A 22045-nucleotide genomic window follows, 5' to 3' on the forward strand; every position below is an offset into this window, starting at 1 on the left:
AGCATTACTCAGCCCAAATTAGAGAGGAACATGACATTCCCTTTGCATAATGGGTTCTTGCTATCCTAGCTTACTCATTGTTGGCCAACTGACCTCGACCAGGTTGTTTCATTCCCAGATAATGGCTATACACAAGGCTATGACCAGAAGCCAAAAGGCAATGCTTTTGTTGGTCAGAAGAAGGCATCCAATGTTATTTTCCCTCCTTTAATATTATTATACTTATTCATTAATAACATTTCTTTAACCCAATGAAACTCTTCAAGAAAGACCAAGTCGAGTCATGATCAGGAAAGACTTTATGTATCGTTTGGTACTATGGGTTGTATGTTGTCTTGTATGGGATTTCATATTATTTTCCCATTATTATTATTATTATTATTTCATAAAATTTCATTAATCCAATGAAATCCATCAAGAAAGACCAAGGCAAGTCATGATCAGGAAAGACTTTATGTATCATTTGGTACTATGGGTTATATGTTGTGTTGTATGGGATTCCGTGTTATTTTTCCTTTTTCACTATTCATTAATAACATTTCTTTAATCCAATGAAACCCCTCAAGAAGGACCAAGGCCAGTGATGATCAGGGAAGCCCTTGATTTCCCCAAGGGAGACCAATGCGCAGCAGGCGAGGCTGGTAGACCTGGGCCTCTGCTGGGGACCCCTTCTTCCCCGGCTGGGTTCTCCCTCTTTCCCCCGTCCCCCCCCCCCAATTCCCCCGGGGGTCTCCTCCTCCTGGGCCCCCTCTTCCTTCCCTGCCTCTCCGATGGCAGAGGATCCCCGCGTCCCTGGTCCATCCCCCTTGAAACTGTGTGACGCGGAGTTGCCATGGCCACTCTTTGACGCTCCGAGCGCGGCCAGGCATTTCAGCACCACCGGCGGAGCGGACAGCAGCCTCTGCCCTCCTCCTCCTCTTCCTCCTCCCCTCCCTCCCTCTCTCCTTCCTTCCTTCCTCCCTTCCTTCTTTCTTTCTTTTCCCATTGGGCTGCCCCAGCGCCTCGCCTCCTCGGCCCCACTCCAGGGGCCCCAGCTTCAGCTCCATTGGAAAGAGAGCCAGAGAGAGCCAGAGCCAGAGGGAAGGAAGGAAGGAGGCAGGCAGGAGCAGGGCCAGGAGGGGCGCCTCTCCCCACCATCCCTGCCTCTGGCCGGCTCCCCACAAGCAGCAGCCCAAGCCCACTGGCACCGACCGGGCAGCAGGTGAGTCTGGAGGGGGGCACAGAGAACCCTCCCCAGAGAGGAAGGAAGGCTTTGCCACACACACCCATCATCGCCATCATCATCACCATCATCTTCCTCCTCCTCCTCTTCTTCCATCATTCCCTCCTCTTCTTCCCTCCTCCTCCTCTTCTCCTCTCTTCCTCTTTTCCTTCCAACATCATCATCATCACCTTCCTCCTCCTGTTCCTGCTCTTCCTCTCCTTCCATCACCCTTCCTCCTCTCCCTCCTCTTCTTCCATCATCATCATCCACCTCCTCTCCTATTCTTCTCTTCCCCCTTCTCCTCCTCTTCTTCTACCATCAGCTTCCTCTTCCTCCTCTTCATCTTCTTTCATCATCATCATCATCATCATTTTCTTCCTCCTCCTATCCTCCTCTTCTCCTCCTCCATTTCCCCATCTTCCTCTTCCTTTCCTCTTCTTCCATCATCATCATCGTCGTTGTCATCATCATCAGAGGTGATCTGATAGACCTGTTTAAACATTTGAAGGGATGTCATATTGATGATGGAGCAAGCTTGTTTTCTGCTGCTCCAGAGAATAGGATCCAGAACAATGGATGCAAGCTACAGGGAATGAGATTCCACCTAAACCTCAGGAAGTACTTCCTGACAGCTGTTTGACAGTGGAACACACTCCTTCAGCTGGATGTCTATCTGTCGGAGGTGCATTGATTGTGAGTTCCTGCATGGCAGGGGTTGGACTGGATGGTCCTTCAGGTCTTTTCCAACTCTATGATTTTATGATTCTATGGTCTTCTTCGTCTTCTTCCTTCTCCTTCTCTCTTTCTCCTTCTCCTTCTTCCACCATCGTCATCATCATTGCTATTTCCCTCAATGTGGACAGCATGCAGAATGCCACCAGAGTACAATAGTCCTAAAATGTGGGGGGAACATTGGGTTTTGATCTCTCTTCCTCTTCCTCCTTACTTTTGTATGCCAAAGGATCTTGCAGCCCTTTTGAGACTTAACTGAAAGACAGAAGTTGGTAGCACAAGCTTGTGTAGACTTGCACCTACTTCCTCAAATGCTTCTATTTACTTTGGTGACTCTGGCTTTGTTGCATAGTGTTCAGACTGGTCCAAAGTGCATCTGGGATCTCTCTTCTTCACTGTCTTTTGGGGTGTAGTTATGGAGTGATCATCTTCATGCAGGATGGGAAAGTGTGTATGTGATCTCCAGATTGGGCTTGGAAAGCTCTTTGGAGAAGCCCTTGAACCATTTTGGGAGCCCAGAACAGTTTGGGGCAAGTGTTTGGCTTTTCCAGCCACCATCTCCAAATTTCTGGTGTTAGGCTCAGCAAAAAATGTTGGTTGTGCTCAAGTCCCCTGTGAAACCAATAGCAGTTAGTTTGTATTTGAGTGTCATTGAAGATTTCGGGGAAGAGTGCGAGGGACGTCACTAACCTGTTGATGTTGTTGATGATGATGATGACACTGATCCCTTATTTCCAGATTCCAGGAAAACAAAGGTACAGTATAGTCCTGCTACAGTCTTTGACCATAGACCTCCTGTGCTTAGCTAATGAGGAAGAAGAAGAGGAGGGCAGGGATTGGGAAAGAAAGAGATAGATAAGAGCTTCTGTTTGAGTAAAGAATCCCTGTATGATCTCTGATTATCCTATGTTCATATGGGCTTTCTAAAAAGTCTGTGGAAAATATCCAAAATTTGTCTTTAGGCAATGGGGAAAAATGGAGCTTGCATATGGTATCTGGATCCTTTAGACCAAAATAGGCATTGTGATGGCTTTCCAGGTGTTGGTGGACTACAGCTCCCAGCATCCCTCACCTTTGGTTATTCTAGTTAGGGCTGCTGGGAGATGCAGTTGAACAACATCTGGAAGGGGGTCACATGATTCCCACCTCTGCAAAGGATGGGGTGCTTTGGATATAATGATTGCATGACAATAGACTGGCTGGGTGTCCAAAGGGTTTTGTGTTCCCTGTGAATTTCTTGGACACAGTATATAGATCCTTTATTGCATTTGTGCTGAACTTGGCAGCTTCTGGGCGTACTACAATGCCCATCATCTCCAGCCCTCACAGCCATTGGCAATGCTAGTGGGAATGATGGTGAGGATGGGGGATGAAGTCCTGTACATTGAAAGAGTGGCAGGTTAAACAAGGTGGTTTTGTGCATCTGGAATAAAGAATCAGTTCTGTGAGTGTTATAACCCATGAAATGTTTTTTTTTTTTTTCATTTGTATAACCCCTCCAAATAATAACAGAAGAATCAGGCACTCTGGTTAGTATATAGAATTCTTCCTATATACTTGGGCAATAACAACCCCATTTATTCCTATATATTGCTTGTGTTGGCTGGAACTGATAGGAATTGCTGCCTAAAACATTGGGAAGGATTCTGTAAGTCTCTGGAAAGCTGTTGTCTGCAGACAAACGCAATCAGCCTCTGAAAGAGTTGCATGAATATCATTACTCTTATGTTTGAGACTAAAGGTTCTCTGTGTTTAGTAGAACCTGCAGGTGATACCACCAACATTTCTTCCGTTTAACTTGATACTAGATATTGCTGGAGCTTGGTATGCAGCCTTTGATGATAAAATGTGGGTCTGAACTCTCGGTTAAAATGTTGTATGCTCTAAGAAGCCATGCACAAGAAAAAGGAAATCTGGATATAATCAGTTGCTAGTGCTATGGAGTTCTGTGTCTCCAGGTAAATAGACTCCTCAGGAGTATTTCAGTGTTACAAGCAGTCCCTCTCCTGAATCTATAGAACTGCCTTTATAATAATAATAATAATGTATATAATAATAATAATAATAATTATGCCAGTCAGATCATTAGTATACCATCTCCTCTGACTGGCAGCAGGTCTCTCAAGCAGAAACCCTTGCCAGCCTTACTTCCTGAGATCCTTGCCTTGTCCAGATCAGAGCCCTGTAGACTTTAAGGATTGTACTTAACCCTGAAGTCTGGATAGATATATCTGGCCAAAGGAGGACATTAGCATCCCCAAACAGGCTAGAGTTAGCTTGGTCTCTCCAAGCTTTGAAGGTTAGCCTCTCCAAGCTTTCTTCAGGAGACCCAGTGTGGTTTAGTGGACTGCAACTCTAGAGACCAGGGTTCGAATCCCCACTCTGCCATGGAAATCCATTGGCTTACAATGGTCAGGTCCCACTCTCTCAGCATCAGAGGATGGCAAAGGTAACCCCCCCCAAAAAAAAAAACCCCAAATCTTGCCAAGAAAACCCTGTGATAGGTTTGCCTTTGGGTTACTGTCAGTCAGAAATGTCTTGAAGACACAAAACAACAACAACAACAACATGCTATAGACATGTCACAGAGCCCTTTGTTCTGATCTAGGATCACACATGTACTATCTGACATGTGTGAGGAAAGGAACCTCTCATTCTAGTAGATGGGCCACATGCAACTTTACTTTTCTCTTCAAGAGCTTATGGCTGCTATATAAAGTGAAAGTCAGAGGGCTAATATGGTTTAGTACCTAAAGTGTTGGATTGGGAGTTCCCACTGAACCACAAAAAAACCCTTGGTGACCATGGACCCTGGGACAGGGGAGATATTATTATTATTATTATTATTATTATTATTATTATTATTATTATTAATATCCCAGCCTTCTCCCAAGACTGGGAAATAGGGGGCTTGACACCCCCCCGCCCCGACTAGATGGGTAAGTCTGAGCTCCCCTGAAATGTTCTGGCAAATATGGGACAACAAAAAGTCTAGAATGGGAATTGACTTCCTTGTGAAATGTTCAGTCAGAAGGATACTAAATGATCAAGCACTAAGAACTATTAAGGCAGTAGTTGTTGCTGAAGAAGAATAAAGACTCCCTGCAATCTGTCCTAGGCACACTTAGTGGCACTGAACACATGGAGGGCACTAACTGAAAGAAAGAAGTTGGCAGCATGAGCTTTCCTAGACTTCAGTCTACTTCCTCAGATGCATTTGGCGGAATGGAAACCAGGGACAGACATATATATGCCATTGGGGAAGATCTTTATATATATGTCTGTGCTTTGTTTCCACTTCACCAAATGCATCTGAGGAAGTAGACTGAAGTCTAGGAAAGCTCATGCTGCCAACTTCTTTCTTTCAGTGAGTCTCAAAGGTGCTACAAGAGGTCTCTACATACTGATTCTACAAACTAACACAGCTATATCTTTGAATTCTCATACTATATGGAGAGTGAAGAGAGGCAGGGAGGTACCATTATCTTTTCCTGCCAGAACCTATGCTCTGTTCAGTGTTACAGTTCAATAACTTCAATAACTTCTTCTCTGCAGGCCTTATAGAGTTGTTCCCCTCCCAAGTCTTCTTTCCGCTCCACCTCCTCTCCCTTTTTCTTTTATCATTTTGCGTTGCCAACTTGATGAGCCACCGCCGTGTGCTTCATTCGGTCCTTTTTCAAGCGCGTCACGCCAATGCTCCCACCTGACATCCCAACGGCGCTCCAGCGACGAGAGATTTTCATTAATGAATCATTGGACAAAGTGATTTCCTTCCCTAGGAAGCGGCCAGAAAGAGCAGGAGCTGTACAGGACTCATTTTCCTCCCTTGCGCCATCACAGACAGTTAAAGCTGCATAAACATTTGGAGACAGGTGCCCAAAGCTAGCTTTGTGGGGGAAGAGATTAACTCTGGAATTGCTGCTGCAAAAATTCATCTGAAATCCTCCCTGGGTTTTTTTAAACATTATTCCTTCTTTGTACTGTTTGTATTCCCTTTATCTGACGTCTGTAGCCAAAAGGGCTATGAATCAGCAAGCTTCAGAGAACCATCACTTCAAGGAATTCATTTCCACTCCTGTTTCCTGATTCATATTACTTTCCATGTTAGCAGAAGAGGAAATGCAACAGCATTCATTCAAGTTGTTAGCATATTGTTGTTGCTGTGTGTTCTCAAGTCATTTCTGGTTAGTGGCAACCCTAAAGTGAACCCGTCATGGGTTTGCTTGAGAGAATTTGTTCAGAGCAATGTGTGTCTTCCTCTGAGGCTGAAAGAGTGGGATTAGTGGGTTTCCATGGCTGAGCAGGGATTTGAACCTTGGTCTCCCCGTGTCTTAGTCCAACACTCAAACCACCAAACCAAGCTTATATTAAAGCATAGCTCTATAACAGCTCAGCAGTTACACAGATGTTTTTCATGCAGAAGGTCCCAGGTTCGATCTCTGACATCTCTAAGTAGGGCTGTTTGAACATCTGGCAGGACTTGCTATCTGCTGGGGCTGACAATACAATGGATGGACAAATGGTTGGATTCACTGTTAAGGCACATCTCTACGTTCTCAGAGTAACCACGAAATCCAGGATCCATTTCCAAGGGCAAAGTTTAGCTTTAGAACTGTTCAATAATATCCTGCTCATCTGCCTGAACACTGAATAAGCTGCCATCTTCCAGTCAGTAATAACATTGCATTGCTTTCTAGTGCTGAGACCATGCAAACAGCTGGAAGGTAAAGGTGTCTTTGCAGCTGGCAACATGAAGAGACTTCTAAGTCACTTGCAAAGACACTTCAGGGCTGCAGTACTGTGTACATTTACCTGGGAGTGAGTCTTCTTGGGCTTATGCCTAAGTACCCAGCTTCAATCTGATTTTAAAGGCACCATCTTTTATCTGATCCTAGAAGCTAAGCAGGGTTAGCCCTGGTTAGTACTTGAATGGGAATGTTAAAGAGGGGGAAGCAACACCAAACCATGTCTGAGTATTCTCTGCCCAAGAAGATGCCATGAAATTCATGGGATTGCCATATGTTGACAGAAGACTCGAAGGCACATATATACATGCAAGTCTTTTTGGAGCAAACATGCATACGATTGTTCTACCTGGCTGCATTGGCCAGAAAATACAGCGCACTGGGCAGAAAATACAATCCACTGAACTCAATGGGACCTGGATATAAACATGTCCAAGACTGGGGTCACATGGAGAGAACAGAGTTTGTAGAGCACATGGAGTGCACATGCTCTTCCCATTCCAGATGCTCCTACATGCATACTCTCCATGGATGGTTTTCCTTTACCTACGTAAGAAGTGAGACTCACTTTCTCAGCATTAGAATCAGAGGGATTTGTTTCTTTGTTATTATGTGCCATCAAGTCAAATCCTACTTATGACAACCCTATGAATGAGAGACCTGCTCAGGTCTTGCAGACTCAGGGCCATAGCTTCCTTGACTGAGTTTATCCATCTGGAACGCAGTCTTCCTCATTTCCTACTACCTTACCAAGCATTATTTTTTCTTGGGAGCTGTGTCTTTTCATAATATGTTCAAAGTATGACAGTCTCACTTTATTCATCTTCGCTTCTAGAGAGAGTTCAGGACTGATTTGGTCTAGGAACCATTTATTAGTCTTTTCAGCAGTTCACAGTATATTCAAAGCTCTGCACCACGACTCAAATGAGTTGACTGTCTTCTTACCAACTTTTTTCACTGTCCAGCTCTCACATCCATACCTGGTGACGGGGAATACGATGGCATGGCCCATTCTAACTTTAGTACCCAATGATATATCTTGACACTTCAGGATCTTGTCTAGTTCCTTCATAGCTGCCCTTCCAAGTCAACCCTTCCAAGTCAACTTCAACATATGGCAGCCCTATGAAAGAGAAACCTCCAAGAGCTCTGAGCATCTTGTCTCATAAACTCAGGGCTTGCCAACCTTCATTGAATCAATCCATCTTTTTCTGCCTCCCACTTTCTCCCAGTACTGAGATCCCCACTGAGTCAGGTCTTTCCATGATGTGTCCATTGGACCATTCATCTGTCCAAAGTGTTATAGCCTTGGTTTCATCATTTTGGCTGCCAGTGATAGATCAGGCTTGATTCGCTCTAGGACCCATTTATTGTCCTTTTGATCAGTCCACAGCATCCATAGAACTCTTCTCCAGCACCACAATTCAAATGGGTTGGCTCTCTTCCTATTAGCTTTCTTCACTGTCCAGCTTTCACAACTCATCCATACAAACTGGAAATACTATGCCATGGATGATTCTGACTTTGGTATTCAGTTACATTTCTTGAGGTATCTAGTTCTTTATAGATGCCCTTCTAGGTCATAGCCGTCTTCTGATTTCTTGACTACAGTCTTCGTTTTGAGTAATGACTGAGCCAAAGGAAGGGAGAAAGAAGTAAATGGGAAAGAGAATGGAGGCAAGAGTAAATAGGAAAGGAATTATTTGCACATTATAGTGCAGTACCTCCCTCTGAAAGTGCTCTATGACAAGGCAGATGTGGTTACTCATACATAAGGCTGTCAGGAGGATGAATGAGAAGAAGGATTGCGAAGGACTTTGTGACCTAAAACGATGCCTTGATAATCACTCAGTGACCTTTGATCATTATGAGTTATAAGCTACACTGAGCCTCACATTATTGAGAGAGAATCTGTGTTCTCTAGTGCCCAATGCACCATCTAGAGTATTGTGTTTATATTGCCATTCCATACTTGATGTTCATATTAAATGATACTGTGCCTCTTCCCAGTTATTTCTGGATGTTTTGGTGGCTAGCCAGAGCAACTTCAACTGAATGTAATTTTCTGTTTTGGACTTTGGACTTGTGATGTCGGCATCTGGACTTGGCAAAGTTTCAGAAATGGTGGGTCTTCGAGAAAGACAGGAAGAGAAACTAGCAGTGTGTCATTGCCACAGATCTGTAGGCATTTCTTTTAATTTTATTTTCCAGTCGTTTCACATATGTCAGTGATTTAACTGTAAAGCCAAGGAAAAGAGAGATTGTATGCATGACAAAGAAGTAGTATACAGTTGGCCCTCCACATTTATGGCTTTAACTTTGATCAGTTCTAGGAAACTCGAGGTCCTCCAGCTCAACTCTGCCAGAAACTGACTATAGGGTTGTGCTGGAGAACCTAGATGTTCCTAGAGAATACACTTCTCCAGGCATTTGGTAGGTCCTCCAGAATGATTCTATGATCAACTTCTGCCAAATGCTGACCATAGAGTTGCACTGGAGGACCTGGAGTCCTAAAGAGGTGTTCTCTCCGGTCAAATGGCTAGTGGTTGTGGGGTTTTGGGGGTTTTTTTTGGTGGTGGTTTTTCCACATTCACCCCTAACCCCAGAGAATGTGGAAGAACTGCTGTATTATTGTCGTAGTAGATAATAGTAGTATATAATTGCTCTCAACTCAACTTATGGCAACCCTATGAATGAAAGACCTCCAAGAGCCCTGACGGCAACAGCTTTGCTCAAGTCTCAAAACTCAGGGCCTGCTAGCTTTCATTGAATCAACCCATCTGTCCTGTGGTCTTCCTCTTTTCCTGCTGCTTTCCAATTTCCCCCAGTATTATCAGCTTTGCCAATATTTTCCCAAGATGTGTCCAAAGTAGGATAGCCTCAGTTTAGTCACTGTGGCTCCCAGTGAGATTTCAGGCTTGATTTGTTCTAGGACCCATTTATTGGTCTCTCTCTTTTTTTTGGCCCACAGTATGCACACAACTCTGTAGATACATACTACATCACAATCAGTTTCAGACCTTGTCACTGGATCTCCTCTGCTACTGAGTCCCAGGCAACCGGGTTAGAGCTGGCAAGATCTGCTCCAGGTCCAAGGTGGCTAATAATGAACATATGAGTGTGAGTGTGTGTTTGTACGTGTGAATGCACACACCCTTGGACACCAATATCCAGGAGGAGACTATTTCGTCAGGGGTACTGATGAAACGGCTTCTGAAAGGGAGTGATGCCGATCCCTCCAGCACCTCCATAAAAATCATCTGAAGAGGGCTGGAAAACCCCTAGACATCTTTTTCAGGCCACACAAAGGGTTCAGGTGGAGGAGAGGAAAATTCAGTTGTGTAAGTATTTAATGGAAAACATGATGCATGTGTGTGGTATCACCTCCTTCCACAAGAGTAGGAAACTGGTGGCTCTCCAGATGTCGATGCATTGCAACTCCCTGGATCCCTCACCATTGGTCCTGCTGACTATGACAGTCCTATAACATCAGGAGAGCCACATGTTGCTCACACTATCCTAGCAGGAGTATTCCTGTTAGGTTTCTTGACAGTCTGCCATGTCTTCCTCCACAAAGCTGTAAATACACTCCATTCTCTTTTCCATTTCCACACCTAAGATTCCATTGGATGGAATCCAGTGATGGTCTTCCCTCCTTGGTCTATCTCATGTGTTGCATTATTTAGGTTGAACTGTGTGTGTTGTGTATATGCAAAGGCACACTCATATGTGTTATGTCATGGCCTGAGGCTCTAGCCCATTCACACGATTTAACAAATCAACAGAACCATTCAGAATATTTTCTCTGAGCAAATAAATGGTACCATTCCTGGAATGGAATGATGAAACATGGCATTCCAGAACAGGTTACGAAGGCTCTTAAAATACAGAATGAGTTTTCCAGTTTTCTAGTAGAGACATTTGCTTCACTGCAATGTTTTCCTCACCGAGAAGGCAATAAACCACATTGGATCCAATAGGACTTGCTTCCAAATGTACAAAATTGCAGCCCAAAGTATCAAAATCCCAACACACTATCCAAGCTTTATTGGCTAACAGCATTGTTTTGCATAGACTGTGGGTGTATCCACACTGCAAAGATGAAGGAGTCTGACACCACTTTAACGTCCATGATTTTCCTCTGGAAATCCTGGGATTTGTAGTTGGGTGAGGCACCAGACTGCTCTGAATACTTCACTACAAATCCTAGAATTCAACAGATTGGAGTCATGACAAAGTGACAAAGTCTAACTCCTTTATTTTTGCAGTGCGGAAGAGCAGACAGACACAAACACACAAACATCTGGGTTTTATTATGTACCATCTTTCCCCCCCTTTTGCATGGATCAGTCCCTTCATCCCACTTCTATTTATTCTCCTCTCCAAAACTACTCTCTATTTCTTCATCAACAATCCTATAACTGTATCGCTGTAACAACTATAACAATATCTCCCACAGGCTATTCAGTTCACTTGAATAAAGCAGATGAAATTTGTGGCCGTACTAAATGGCAAATGAAGGCTCTGTTGGTCAAGGCAGTGTCTGCATATGAAGGATGCTTGAAGAATTTGAAGTCCACAAATTCTGTTAGGATCCACACCTCTCCTTTTAGATGAAGGAGATGGGAGCTGAGATATCTGCTGGCTTTGTGCTTAGATCAGAGGTAGCAAAAAGAGGGAAAATAGAAGTCAATGTATGTTTTTAAAGTTTTATTTCCATTTATTTGCAGCAAAGCCTGATGTAATGGGGGAATGTATGCCTTGGTTTAAAGCCTTCACTGACGTCGAACAGCCTAGAGTTCGGTTTTTGGGCTGCACCTGGCTCAGAATGTGTGTCATTTATAGAAGGAATGGACCGTTCATTTAAAATGCTCCCATTCTGCCCTTAAAGCATAAAAGCGGGGCTACATTTGCTCTGGCCTTCCTCTTGGCTAGGTTCATTCATGGAACTAGTATAATAAGTGTTGCTTTTATCTTTAAACCACTTCTCTATACCTAAAATAGGAATGAGGATCATGCAGTTGTCCGTATATTTTGCACTGCAACTCCCACTCCATTGCTTATGCCAGTTGGGGCTGCTGGGAGTTGCAGTTCAGGAATATTTGCACATGTTCGCTGTCCCTTGATCTATGTGTCCTTATCACAGTGGCTCTCTGGGATTTTAGACAGAAGGTGTGTTGTTTTTACCCAGCCCTCTGGGATTTGAACCCAGAGCTCTCTGCAAGCAGTTTGTCACTTTGAGTTACCACCTTCTCAAGTTCTTTTGTAATTCAAGGTGAAAAAATAATCCATCTTCACAATGGGAGCCTTGTAATAAAATGACACGACTTTCTATAACCAGACCATGTTTCCGCCTCATTATTAAGACCCAAACATTCCTGTTCTGGGGCAACAGGATTTTGTCACCCAACAGAGACGGAAAGAATTGTTCAAAGGCCTGTTTAATTCCAAGTCTGGACGTGTGTCATTGCTTTCGAAAGGGAACTCAATTAGGAATGCAAATGCTTGGCTTGTTCTAATTAAGACAGGAACTGCGTATGATAAATACAATTTCTGTCGCTTGAACACCAATGCGGGTGTATATTGATGATGGCTATATTGGACGGTGCTGGTGAAACCAGTTATCAGAGAAAACCTATTTGGCGGTGGGTCATTTTGTAGGTTTGGTCCACTTTGCTTTTTAAAAACACATGCGCCTCCGTCTTTCCTTACTCTTTCTGAATGCAGCAGAGATTGGTGGTTTCTCGGTTTGTCTAAATATTCAGCCATTCACTTATAAATTATACCCAATCCTAAACACATAGGTTTGGGTCCAGTTTGCATCCACACTGCAGAAATAATCCGGTTTGACACCACTTTAATTGCCATGGCTCAATGCTATGAAATTCTCCAAATTGTCATTAATGGGGGTGGGGTTGGTTTGTTCTTATTCTTGGTGTTGTTGTTAGTTTTATTATTATTTTAGTTTATTTATTTATTTATATTATATTATATTATTATTTATGAGCAAATATTGCCAAGACAACCCTGTGATAGGTTTGCCTCAGGGTTTCCATAAGCTGGAAATGATTTGAAAGCATATAACAGCAACGGTATTTTTCACGCTCGCATCCTATGCCATTGCATTTTTGAATTAATGTTCTAATGCAGAGATGCGTTTGATGAATCATACTCACTGATCTTTATCGTACTTGCCTGCAAAGTGTGCAATGGATTGACTGCCCAGTGTCTCAGAAAGCCATGTTACTGTTTGTTTTTTTCCCTTGCAGCATTTCCCTGTGAGGTTCATGCTTTCATCACTGCCAAGATGACCATTCATCCTTTTGCTAAAGCATCCAGTGAATCATCATCACATTGACTCTACAGGAGCGTGTGCTTGGCCAGAACCCCTCCGTCGTAAGTATGAATCGGTTCCTTTCTTCCTGGGAAATCCTGCCAAGAAGTCCAGAAACAGGAGGCAGAAAACACAGCACAAGGGCCAGCCTCTTTTGCTAGCCCAGTGTTAGGTTGAATACGAGTGCAAGTTTGTGAGTTTCACAGAACTCTTTACTAGCTCCTAAGATTTCAGGACCCAAACCAGAGACTAGGGACAACTCCTGGAGATGTCATATTGTCATAAACGTCATGCTGATATTATAAGAGGCAGATGCTGGTGATGTCGCAGATGGTGGGTCCTGGTCACGTCGTTTAACAAGTCTAAGAAATAGGAGTACAGGCTGAGTCTACCTTGTCTGAAGGGACCAGAAGTGTTTTGGATTTTGGAATATTTTAGAAGATTTCCCTATACATAATAGGTTAAAACCAGTGTGGCATAATGGTGCAAGTGTTGGACTATGGTTCTAGAAACCAGGGTTCAATTCCCAGCTCAGCCTTGAAACCCACTGGATGATCTTGGGCAAGTCATACTCTCTCAGCCTCAAAGGGATATCTTAGAGATGGGACCTAAATCTAAACCTGAAGCTAAATCTAAAAGAGAGGCACCCCACAAAAAGGTGGGATTTCATGTGGTCCGAGAGACACAACTAGGGCCCCCTCTACTATGAGTAGTAGTTTGCTTTATTGTTGTTGTTGTGTGCCTTCAGGTCATTTCCAAATGAGATACCTTGAGTAAGATATCTTGGGTAAGATAATAAGGCAGGTTGTATATCCAGCTTATGAGAGCCAGCATGGCGTAGTGGTTTGAGTGTTGGACATTGACTCTGGAGACTAGCGTTCGATTCCCAGCCCGACCATGAAACCCACTGGGTCACCTTAGGCAAGTCACATAGTCTCAGCCTTAGACGAAGGGAATGGCAAACCTCCTCTGAACAAATCTTGAAATCAAGAAAACCCAGTGATAGCATCACTTTAGGGTCACCATCGGTCAGAAATGACTTGAAGGCACACAACAACAACAAATGAAATATCTTGGAGATTGGACCTAAATCTAAACCTGAAGCTGAATTTAAAGGAGAGGCATCCCACAAAAAAGGTGGAGTTGCATGTGGCCCAAGAGACACAACTTACCCCCCAACTCTACTATGCATAGTAGCTTCCTTTGTTGTTGTTATTGTGTGCCTTCAAGTCATTTCCAACTTATGGCAACCCTAAAGTGAACCCATCATAGGGTTTTCTCGGCAAGATATTTTCAGAGCGACATCCCTTTATTTATTTGTTTGACCCAGACCAATCCCAAACCTCCTCTCCTCGGTTTCTTGTTGTATGAGAGGACTAATGATGATGATGATGATGATGATGAGGATGATGATGATGATGATGATAACTGGACTGACACTCCATTATGGAAATCTTTGGTCGCTTAGCTGTGTGACTTTTAGCAGAGTGAGCAATTAAAACTGCATAGATTTGCATGCGATTAAAGCCAAACCTCATGCAGAAAATGGGCACGCTTTCTTTAAAAGGTCTCTTGCAGATGTACCCTTCTTAGAAAAAGGCTCCCTTCCTATTTGAGAAGTTGCCCCCTTTTTGTGGGTTTTATAAGCGCTTGTATATTAAAAACAAATAAACGTATTTTAAAAATCCATTTCCATTTTCATGGAGAGTGAAAGGTTTGGAATGATCCCCCGAAAGGACAGATTTTGGAGATTTGAGCTGGACAAAACAAATCCACATTATCCAAACGTTTGTGCCATGGTTATTATTCTGGCAGCCTTCAATTGGGCTGTCCAAGTGTAATTTCCGTAAACTCATTCAACATCCTTTCCATCGTTTCTTAAAAATTACAGTCCTGTCTCAATATGTCAACAAGTTTTGATACTTCTTCCTGTTGCCTGAAATTTCTTCATCATTTGAAGTATTGATTTGCTACTTCATCATTGCTTTCATAATACCCATTTTTATGAGCATCTTTTGATGTAGTGGCGGAAACTTTCCTGAATGCTGTGCCTAAGTCATGATTTGCCCAAACGTTTCTTTACAATCATATTGACAAGGTTCTAGAAACTGTAATTTTAGAAAGCTTCAGTCTTTGCATAACCTCCAACTGTCTTGATTTAGCAAGAACAGTCCCAGGATGCATCTTTAATATAGAAATAATGCAGTTTGACACCATTTTAATTGCCATGGCTTCATCCTATGGAAACCTGGGCTTTATCGCTTCCTGAGACACCGGAGCCGCATTCCCACTTACAGATAAATCACTTTGCGACCCAAATCGATGGATTGGTTTGGCAGCGGAGTGTGGTTCACATTGCATTTTCCCTGATCGCATTTTTCTTGCTGCAAAATAAAATAAAATGACCCACTTGTGGTTCACATTGACGAATGAATCGATGCAAAATGGACCTGCTCCAGCCGTCCAAAGGACAAATTTAAATTGATTCCGATCCACATCTAGCTCACACTTGCGCAGAATCAATTTATCCAAAAAGACGTGGAAAAAAATCAGGATCAAAAAGTTGCGGGTTAAATGGGTCTTGCGCATGGCCCCCCTCTCTGAATTGCTTCAGCAATTTGGTTCAAATGTGAACCATGGTCATTTCAACCGGTTCAAACTGATTTGTGATCCGGTTTAAAAGGTAGTGGGAATGAGGCCCGGCACACTTTGGCAGAGAAGGCTAAAGACCCTGTAAATCTACAGATCCCAGGACTCCATAGGATGGAGCTGCAGGAATTAAAGTGGTTTCAAACTACATTATTTTGACAGTGTAGGTGCATCCCTAGTTAATTCTTTGGCACCCCTCTTCTTTAACTGCTTTTCAAATGCCCAATTCCCCTCTCCTCTTCCACTTTCCCCCTTTATCCTTAGCTTACTTCAGTTGCTGAAAACATAGTTCAGCATTCAAAAGTAGCTTGCACTCAATAAACTCAGAAGGAGGGAGAGGAGAGGTGGATGATGATGATGATGATGATGATTTTCTTATATCCCACCTTTCTCCCAATATAGAGACTTTCCAGTAGACTCTGACAAAAGCAAAATCTTGCAGCCTCTCCTTGCTTATGTGTTCTTCCTCATTTATACATTTTGCTATCTTGACCACATTCTTGCTTGGCCGCACACATCCCAGTTTTTAGGTGTGAAATGTTGGCTGAGAGATGCAATGCAAACCATGCTGACTCATAAATGAATCCTTTTCAGCTGAAGGGGACTCACTGGGAAGAATCAGTGTGGTATAGTGGTTAAAGCGTTGAGCTAGGACTTGCTGAAAGAGCCAGCATAGTATAGCAGTTTGAGCACTGGACTATGATTCTGGAGAACAGGGTTTGAATCCTGACTCAGCTATGAAACACATTGCATGACCCTGGGCAAGTCACACTCTCTCAGCCTCAGAGAATGGCAATGACAAGCCCCCTCTTGGCAAGAAACCTGCCAAGAAAACCATTAGGGTCACCATAAGTTGGAAATAACTTGAAGGCACACATAACAACAACAAGGACTTGCAGACCCACGTTCAGTTCACCATTCATGGAGGTGACTTTTAGGTCTTAGGCAAGCTACTATCTCTCATCCCGACGTACCTTACAGAATAAAGATACAAAGGGAGAGGATGAGCATGCACTTGAGCTCTTTGGCATATAAGCAGGAGATAGGAATAAGCTCACATAAAAATTGCAATCTGATGTTTCTCTCTCTTTTTTGCATCGCAATGGGTGTTTGGGATTTGTCTGGGCCTATCTAGATTTCTCTAAATTCATCTTTGCTGGCAGCAGAATTGGAAAGATCTGTCACCAGCAAACCAACATGCCAATGCTGCAATGCACACACACACACACACACACACACACACACACACACTCTTTAATTTTAGCAAGCTGAAAAAAATAAAATCAATGCTTGCTATAGTCACTCAGTCAGGTGCTTCTGCCTCATCCGACTCATGAAGCAGCCCAGCGATTGCTGCTCCATCTGTCTAACACCTCATGCCTTGCTCCATTATATCTGGTTTCCATGGCAGCAGCATCCTTTTCCAGGGGTTTCTCTATATGTCACCTATGCTCTTCTTCATCTGTATTTTCTGCTAGGCAGGAACGAAATCTAAGAGATAACCTCATTTCAGGAACAAAACTTGAATGGAAAAGAGAAAACAGAAAAGGTAGCCTTGCGGCACCTTTATGATTAACCCATTTGTTTCAACCCAAACTTTTGTGGGCTTGACTCTGTTTCTTCTGATGATCCGAAAGAGAGAGCTATAATGCAAAAAAAGCTTATGTTTTGGAAATGCTTATGAAATTAAATGGTTAGTTTTAAAGTGTTGTAAGATTCCTTTTTTCCCCCCATCTCATTTTATACTGAAACGGACTAACACCATCCCAAAAGTATTCTTGGAGAGAAAAAACTTGAATATAGTGCAGACATGATAGGATATGATATTTGTATATGATTATATAAAAAGGAGGAAGGCGAGGATGAACTCATGGGAAAGATCTAGTTGAAAGTACAGGCAAATGTAGATGGAGTAATGGGAGATCACATCTTAGAATAGGAAGAGGCAGAAGAATAGAGCAAACAGTTACTTCCCTGCTTCTCAGGAATAGCAATCCTGGAATAGCCATAGGCATAAGCAACAATGGCATGGCAGCAGGAGAGGAAAGGCGAAAAAGGAAGAGGAGCCACAGGTTGAAGGATGCTACTTGCAATTATTATTATTATTATTATTATTATTATTATTATCTTATATCCCACTTTTCTCCCAACATTAAAGGCGGTGAACAAATAGTTGCAAGCAGACTGTTTCTCCTGTACTTATAGTGGAGCCCTCAAAGCTAGGCACTTTGGGATAGCTGGATTCAACCAATGCCTGTCTTGTTTGTTGTTGTTGTTGTTGTTGTTGTTGTTAACTGCCCTTGAGTTGTCCCTGACTCATGGTGACCCCATGGATGAGACATCTCCAAGCCCCACTATCCTCCACTGCCTTGCTTAAGTCTTGTGAATTCAGGCCCATGACCTCCCTGACTGAGTCTATCCATTTGGCATGCGGCCTTCCTCTCTTTCTATTACTTTCTACCTTTCCTAGCGTTATTGTCATTTCCAGTGAGTCCTGTCTTCAAAGTGGCCAAAGTACGACAGCCTCCACTTGATCATCTTGGCTTCCAGGGAGAGCTCAGGCTTGATCTGTTCAAGGGCCCATTTGTTTGTCTCTTTGGATGTCCATGGGATCCTCAACACTCATCTCCAGCACCACATCTCACATCGATTGATATTCTTCTTATCTGCTTTCTTCACTGTCCAGCTCTCACATCCGTACACGGTGATGGAGAATACAGTGACTTGGACAATTCTAACTTGAGCATTCATTGTATATCTTTATTCTTTATGATCTTGTCGAATTCCTTCATAGTTGCCCTTCCCATTCCTAGTCTTCTTCTGCCTTCCTGACTGTAGTTTCCAGTCTGATCAGTGTTTGATCCAAAGTACAGGAATCCTTTAACCAACGATTGTTCAAAGCAAACTTTTCAGAGCACCTAACTCCCAGGACCTCCTGGAGAAAGAGGCAATGTGGAGCTGGCAAGCTTCCCATTCCAATGAGCATAACTTCATTTCCCTCCCTTTGCTACTGTTACTTGTCCCTTGAGAAACTGCAGCCAGACCAGTAACAGGCTTTGACACCAGTGGAATGCACCAACTGGTTACTGGTTTGGCTTCTGTGCCCAGATGAAACCCGCAAGCAGGACACAAGCACCATAAGCATCCTCCCACTCATGTTCCCCGGCAACAGGTATTCAAGGGCATATTGCCATACAGTATACAGTGCTGTAAGGTTTTAGCTTCTCTTGAGATTCTGTGCCTGGTCCTCGTACTTTAAAAAAATGTAATTATAAAAGAATTGCTAGTTTAAAAGTAGCTAATCAATACTTTCCCTACGAGGCCAGAACTCAGTGGTGCAGCACGTACGCTGCATAAATAAAAGCTTAAATATCAATCTCTGCTGTCTCCTGTTAGAATGAATCAGGTAACAGCTGATGGAAGATCTTATTCCTGGATAAGACTCAGGATGGGGGATGCCAGGTAGAGTGCCATAGATACAGTACCATAGATAAACAGTCTTGATTTGGTAAAAGGCAGCTTCCGTGAAAGCTTGTGTTTAAATATATGATCCATCCAAGAGAAACTATGTGCTGTCTCCTCACTCACCCCCACACAGATCTATCTTTTACATGCTGTACCTGTCTCCAATGGGCCATTTACTGGCTAGTGGGCAATAGGAGGACATCCCCTCATGTGTCTGTAGCTGGACACAGGCTGCATCGGCACTGCAGCAATAATCCAGTTTGACACCACTTTAGCTGCCGTAGCCCAGTGCTATGGAATTATGGGAATGGTGGTTTGTTGTGGCACCAGAACTAAAGAAGGCTAAAGATCTCACAAAACTACACTTCCCAGAATTCCATGGCATTGAGCCATGGCAGTTAAAGTGGTGTCAAACTGGATTAATCCTGCAGTGCGGATGCAGCCACAGAGCGACAATGTGATCCTCCAGGACCTCCAGAAGACACCCGAAGGGCCCTGGGATGTTCCAAAGTATGCCTTGTCTTGTTGCATCTATGGGCAAATAGCTGGGTGCTTCTCCATCACTGCCCACCCTCTCCACCAGCCAGTAAATGGGAGTGTATGTGTGGGTATACATACATTGGATTTGTACCAGCATATGCCACTGACAGGATGCCAGCTATATAGGTACATTCCAGATGCTTCATGCCCCTGTGTCTTCTTCTTTCTCCTCTGCCTGTCTGCTTCCTGCAATAATCATGTTATACCCAAACCTAAAGGAGCCATTGCCTACTTTGTATTGCAGAATGCCAAGTTCCTGAACAATATTTTATATCATCCTTAGAGGGAAACAGTTTACCTATCCATTTATTGATTTGTAGAGGTAAGGATGGCAAAACAAATGAAAAAAAACAACACCATTTTTATAATTAAAAAGCTTTTAAACCATTGTCCGACATTAACGCACTCGAGGGTGAGAACTGTTATTTTATGGAAGAGGCAAGACTGTGAGAGAGATGGCCATTTCTCAACGGTCAATAATATAGTGCAAGGGATTCGATGAATAACAGGACAAAGAGTACGAATCAGTAATAATCAATACAATCTCCTCTGCCTAAATCATCAAATGTATTTGTAACTGAATTTTGTTATTTGTTAAAAAATAAAATCTGCTCGCATGCCATGTTTAGCGGTGTACTTAATTAGTGTAATTATCTCTAATTGCACAGTAGCACCATTTCATTTAATTACATTTGTAATGTACCTACCTAAAATCACAACACCAGAGCATCTAATTTTACAATACCTTGTAATAAACCTTTGTGCAAATACTGCCTCCCAAATGGTCTATTGTTAGCACCCAAAACCTGATGTTTTGGCCTTTTCCTTCCTGATTTCAGCCTTCATAAGGCCTTGCAAGGGGTTGAATTAGATAGTCATTGTGGTCCCTTCTAATTCTATAATTCTGTGTTCTATAAGAATAGAATTTTTTCTCCATCCCCAGACATCCAGAACATTTTAATAGTTCTTTTGGGATATTTCTGACTTTTTTCTTTGTGTTTCCCCCCTTAGTTTACTACCTGATTTCATGATGACTGAGGGTCCGGATCACAGATTCAGTTGTCTCACCTGGGAACAGATTCAGATCCTGGATCAAGTGCTCACTGAGGTGATCCCCATTCATGGAAGAGGGAATTTTCCAACACTGGAGGTAAAGCCAAAGGACATCATTCGCGTTGTCAAAGAACAGCTGATCAAGAAACAGATCGCCATCCGAGACATACGCCTGAACGGCTCCACAGCAAGTCACATTCTTGTGAAGCAAAATGGGACCAGCTACAAGGACCTGGACATCATTTTCGGGGTTGAGCTGCCAAGTGAGCAAGAGTTTCAGGTGGTGAAGGAGTCTGTGCTGAATTGCCTTTTGGACTTCTTACCAAAATGTGTCAACAAGGAGAAGATCACGGCGCAGACCATGAAGGACGCCTACGTTCAGAAGATGGTCAAGGTGTCCACAGATCATGATCGCTGGAGCCTCATCTCCTTGTCAAATAACAGTGGCAAGAACGTGGAGCTCAAATTTGTCAACTCTCTTAGGCGGCAGTTTGAGTTTAGCGTCGATTCCTTTCAGATTATCCTGGACTCTGTGTTGGATGTTTATAGCGATGGAGAGAGCAAATTGTCAGAAGACTTTCATCTGTCTGTTATTGCTGAGAGCATGTATGGAGACTTCGATGAGGCCATGGACCACTTGAAGTACAAACTGATCGCCACGAGGAACCCTGAAGAGATCCGCGGAGGAGGACTTTTGAAATACAGCAATCTCTTGGTTCGGGATTTTAAGCCGGCCAATGAGGCTGAGATTAAATCCTTGGAACGTTACATGTGTTCGAGGTTTTTCATTGATTTTCCTGACGTGGCCGAGCAGCAGCGGAAGATCGAGTCATATCTACGCAACCACTTCATCGGGGAAGAGAAGAGCAAGTATGACTATCTGATGACTCTGCGCGCCGTCGTGAACGAAAGTACAGTTTGCCTCATGGGGCACGAGCGAAGGCAGACGCTGAACATGATCACCATCCTGGCTCTCAAAGTGCTTGGAGAGCAGAATATCCTCCCTAACGCAGCCAACGTAACCTGCTACTATCAACCCGCTCCGTACATCAGTGACAGGAACTTCAACAATTATTATATTGCGCATGGACAGCCCCCCATTATCTACCAACCCTACTCCTTTAACATACACATGCAAAGTGGCATGGTGTAGTAGACCACAACACCTCCTTGCCTTACATCAATGCCTGCCCGCTCCCTCCTTAACCCTTGCCTCCTTTCCTTTACCCCCTTCAAAATAAAGCCCGTGTTAAAGCAAGTTTTCCTATCACTTTTGATTTTCAGGACATCTTTTGGTTTTTTGGGGGGGTGCGTGTACGTACA

At 43.3% G+C, this 22045-nt stretch overlaps 1 protein-coding gene across 2 annotated transcripts; it reads left to right on the forward strand.

Moving 5' to 3' along the window:
• The first annotated feature begins 1027 nt into the window (after positions 1–1027).
• LOC149308824 (terminal nucleotidyltransferase 5C-like) lies at positions 1028–21965 on the forward strand. Of its 2 annotated transcripts, XM_089537178.1 has the most exons (3): positions 1028–1201; positions 12951–13077; positions 20681–21965. In XM_089537178.1, exon 3 carries the CDS (start codon positions 20697–20699, stop codon positions 21873–21875), a length of 1179 nt encoding a protein of 392 aa, XP_089393304.1. In that variant the 5' UTR covers positions 1028–1201; positions 12951–13077; positions 20681–20696; the 3' UTR covers positions 21876–21965. The 2 variants fall into 2 exon arrangements, with proteins under 2 accessions (XP_089393304.1, XP_089393305.1); XM_089537179.1 differs by lacking the exons at positions 1028–1201; positions 12951–13077 and adding an exon at positions 19962–19991.
• The last annotated feature ends 80 nt before the right edge of the window (positions 21966–22045 follow it).

The sequence above is a fragment of the Sceloporus occidentalis genome, unplaced genomic scaffold (assembly GCF_023333645.1).
Source record: "Sceloporus occidentalis isolate IW3139 unplaced genomic scaffold, rSceOcc1.0.p SCAF_8, whole genome shotgun sequence".
NCBI classification, from domain to species: Eukaryota; Metazoa; Chordata; class Lepidosauria; order Squamata; family Phrynosomatidae; genus Sceloporus; species Sceloporus occidentalis.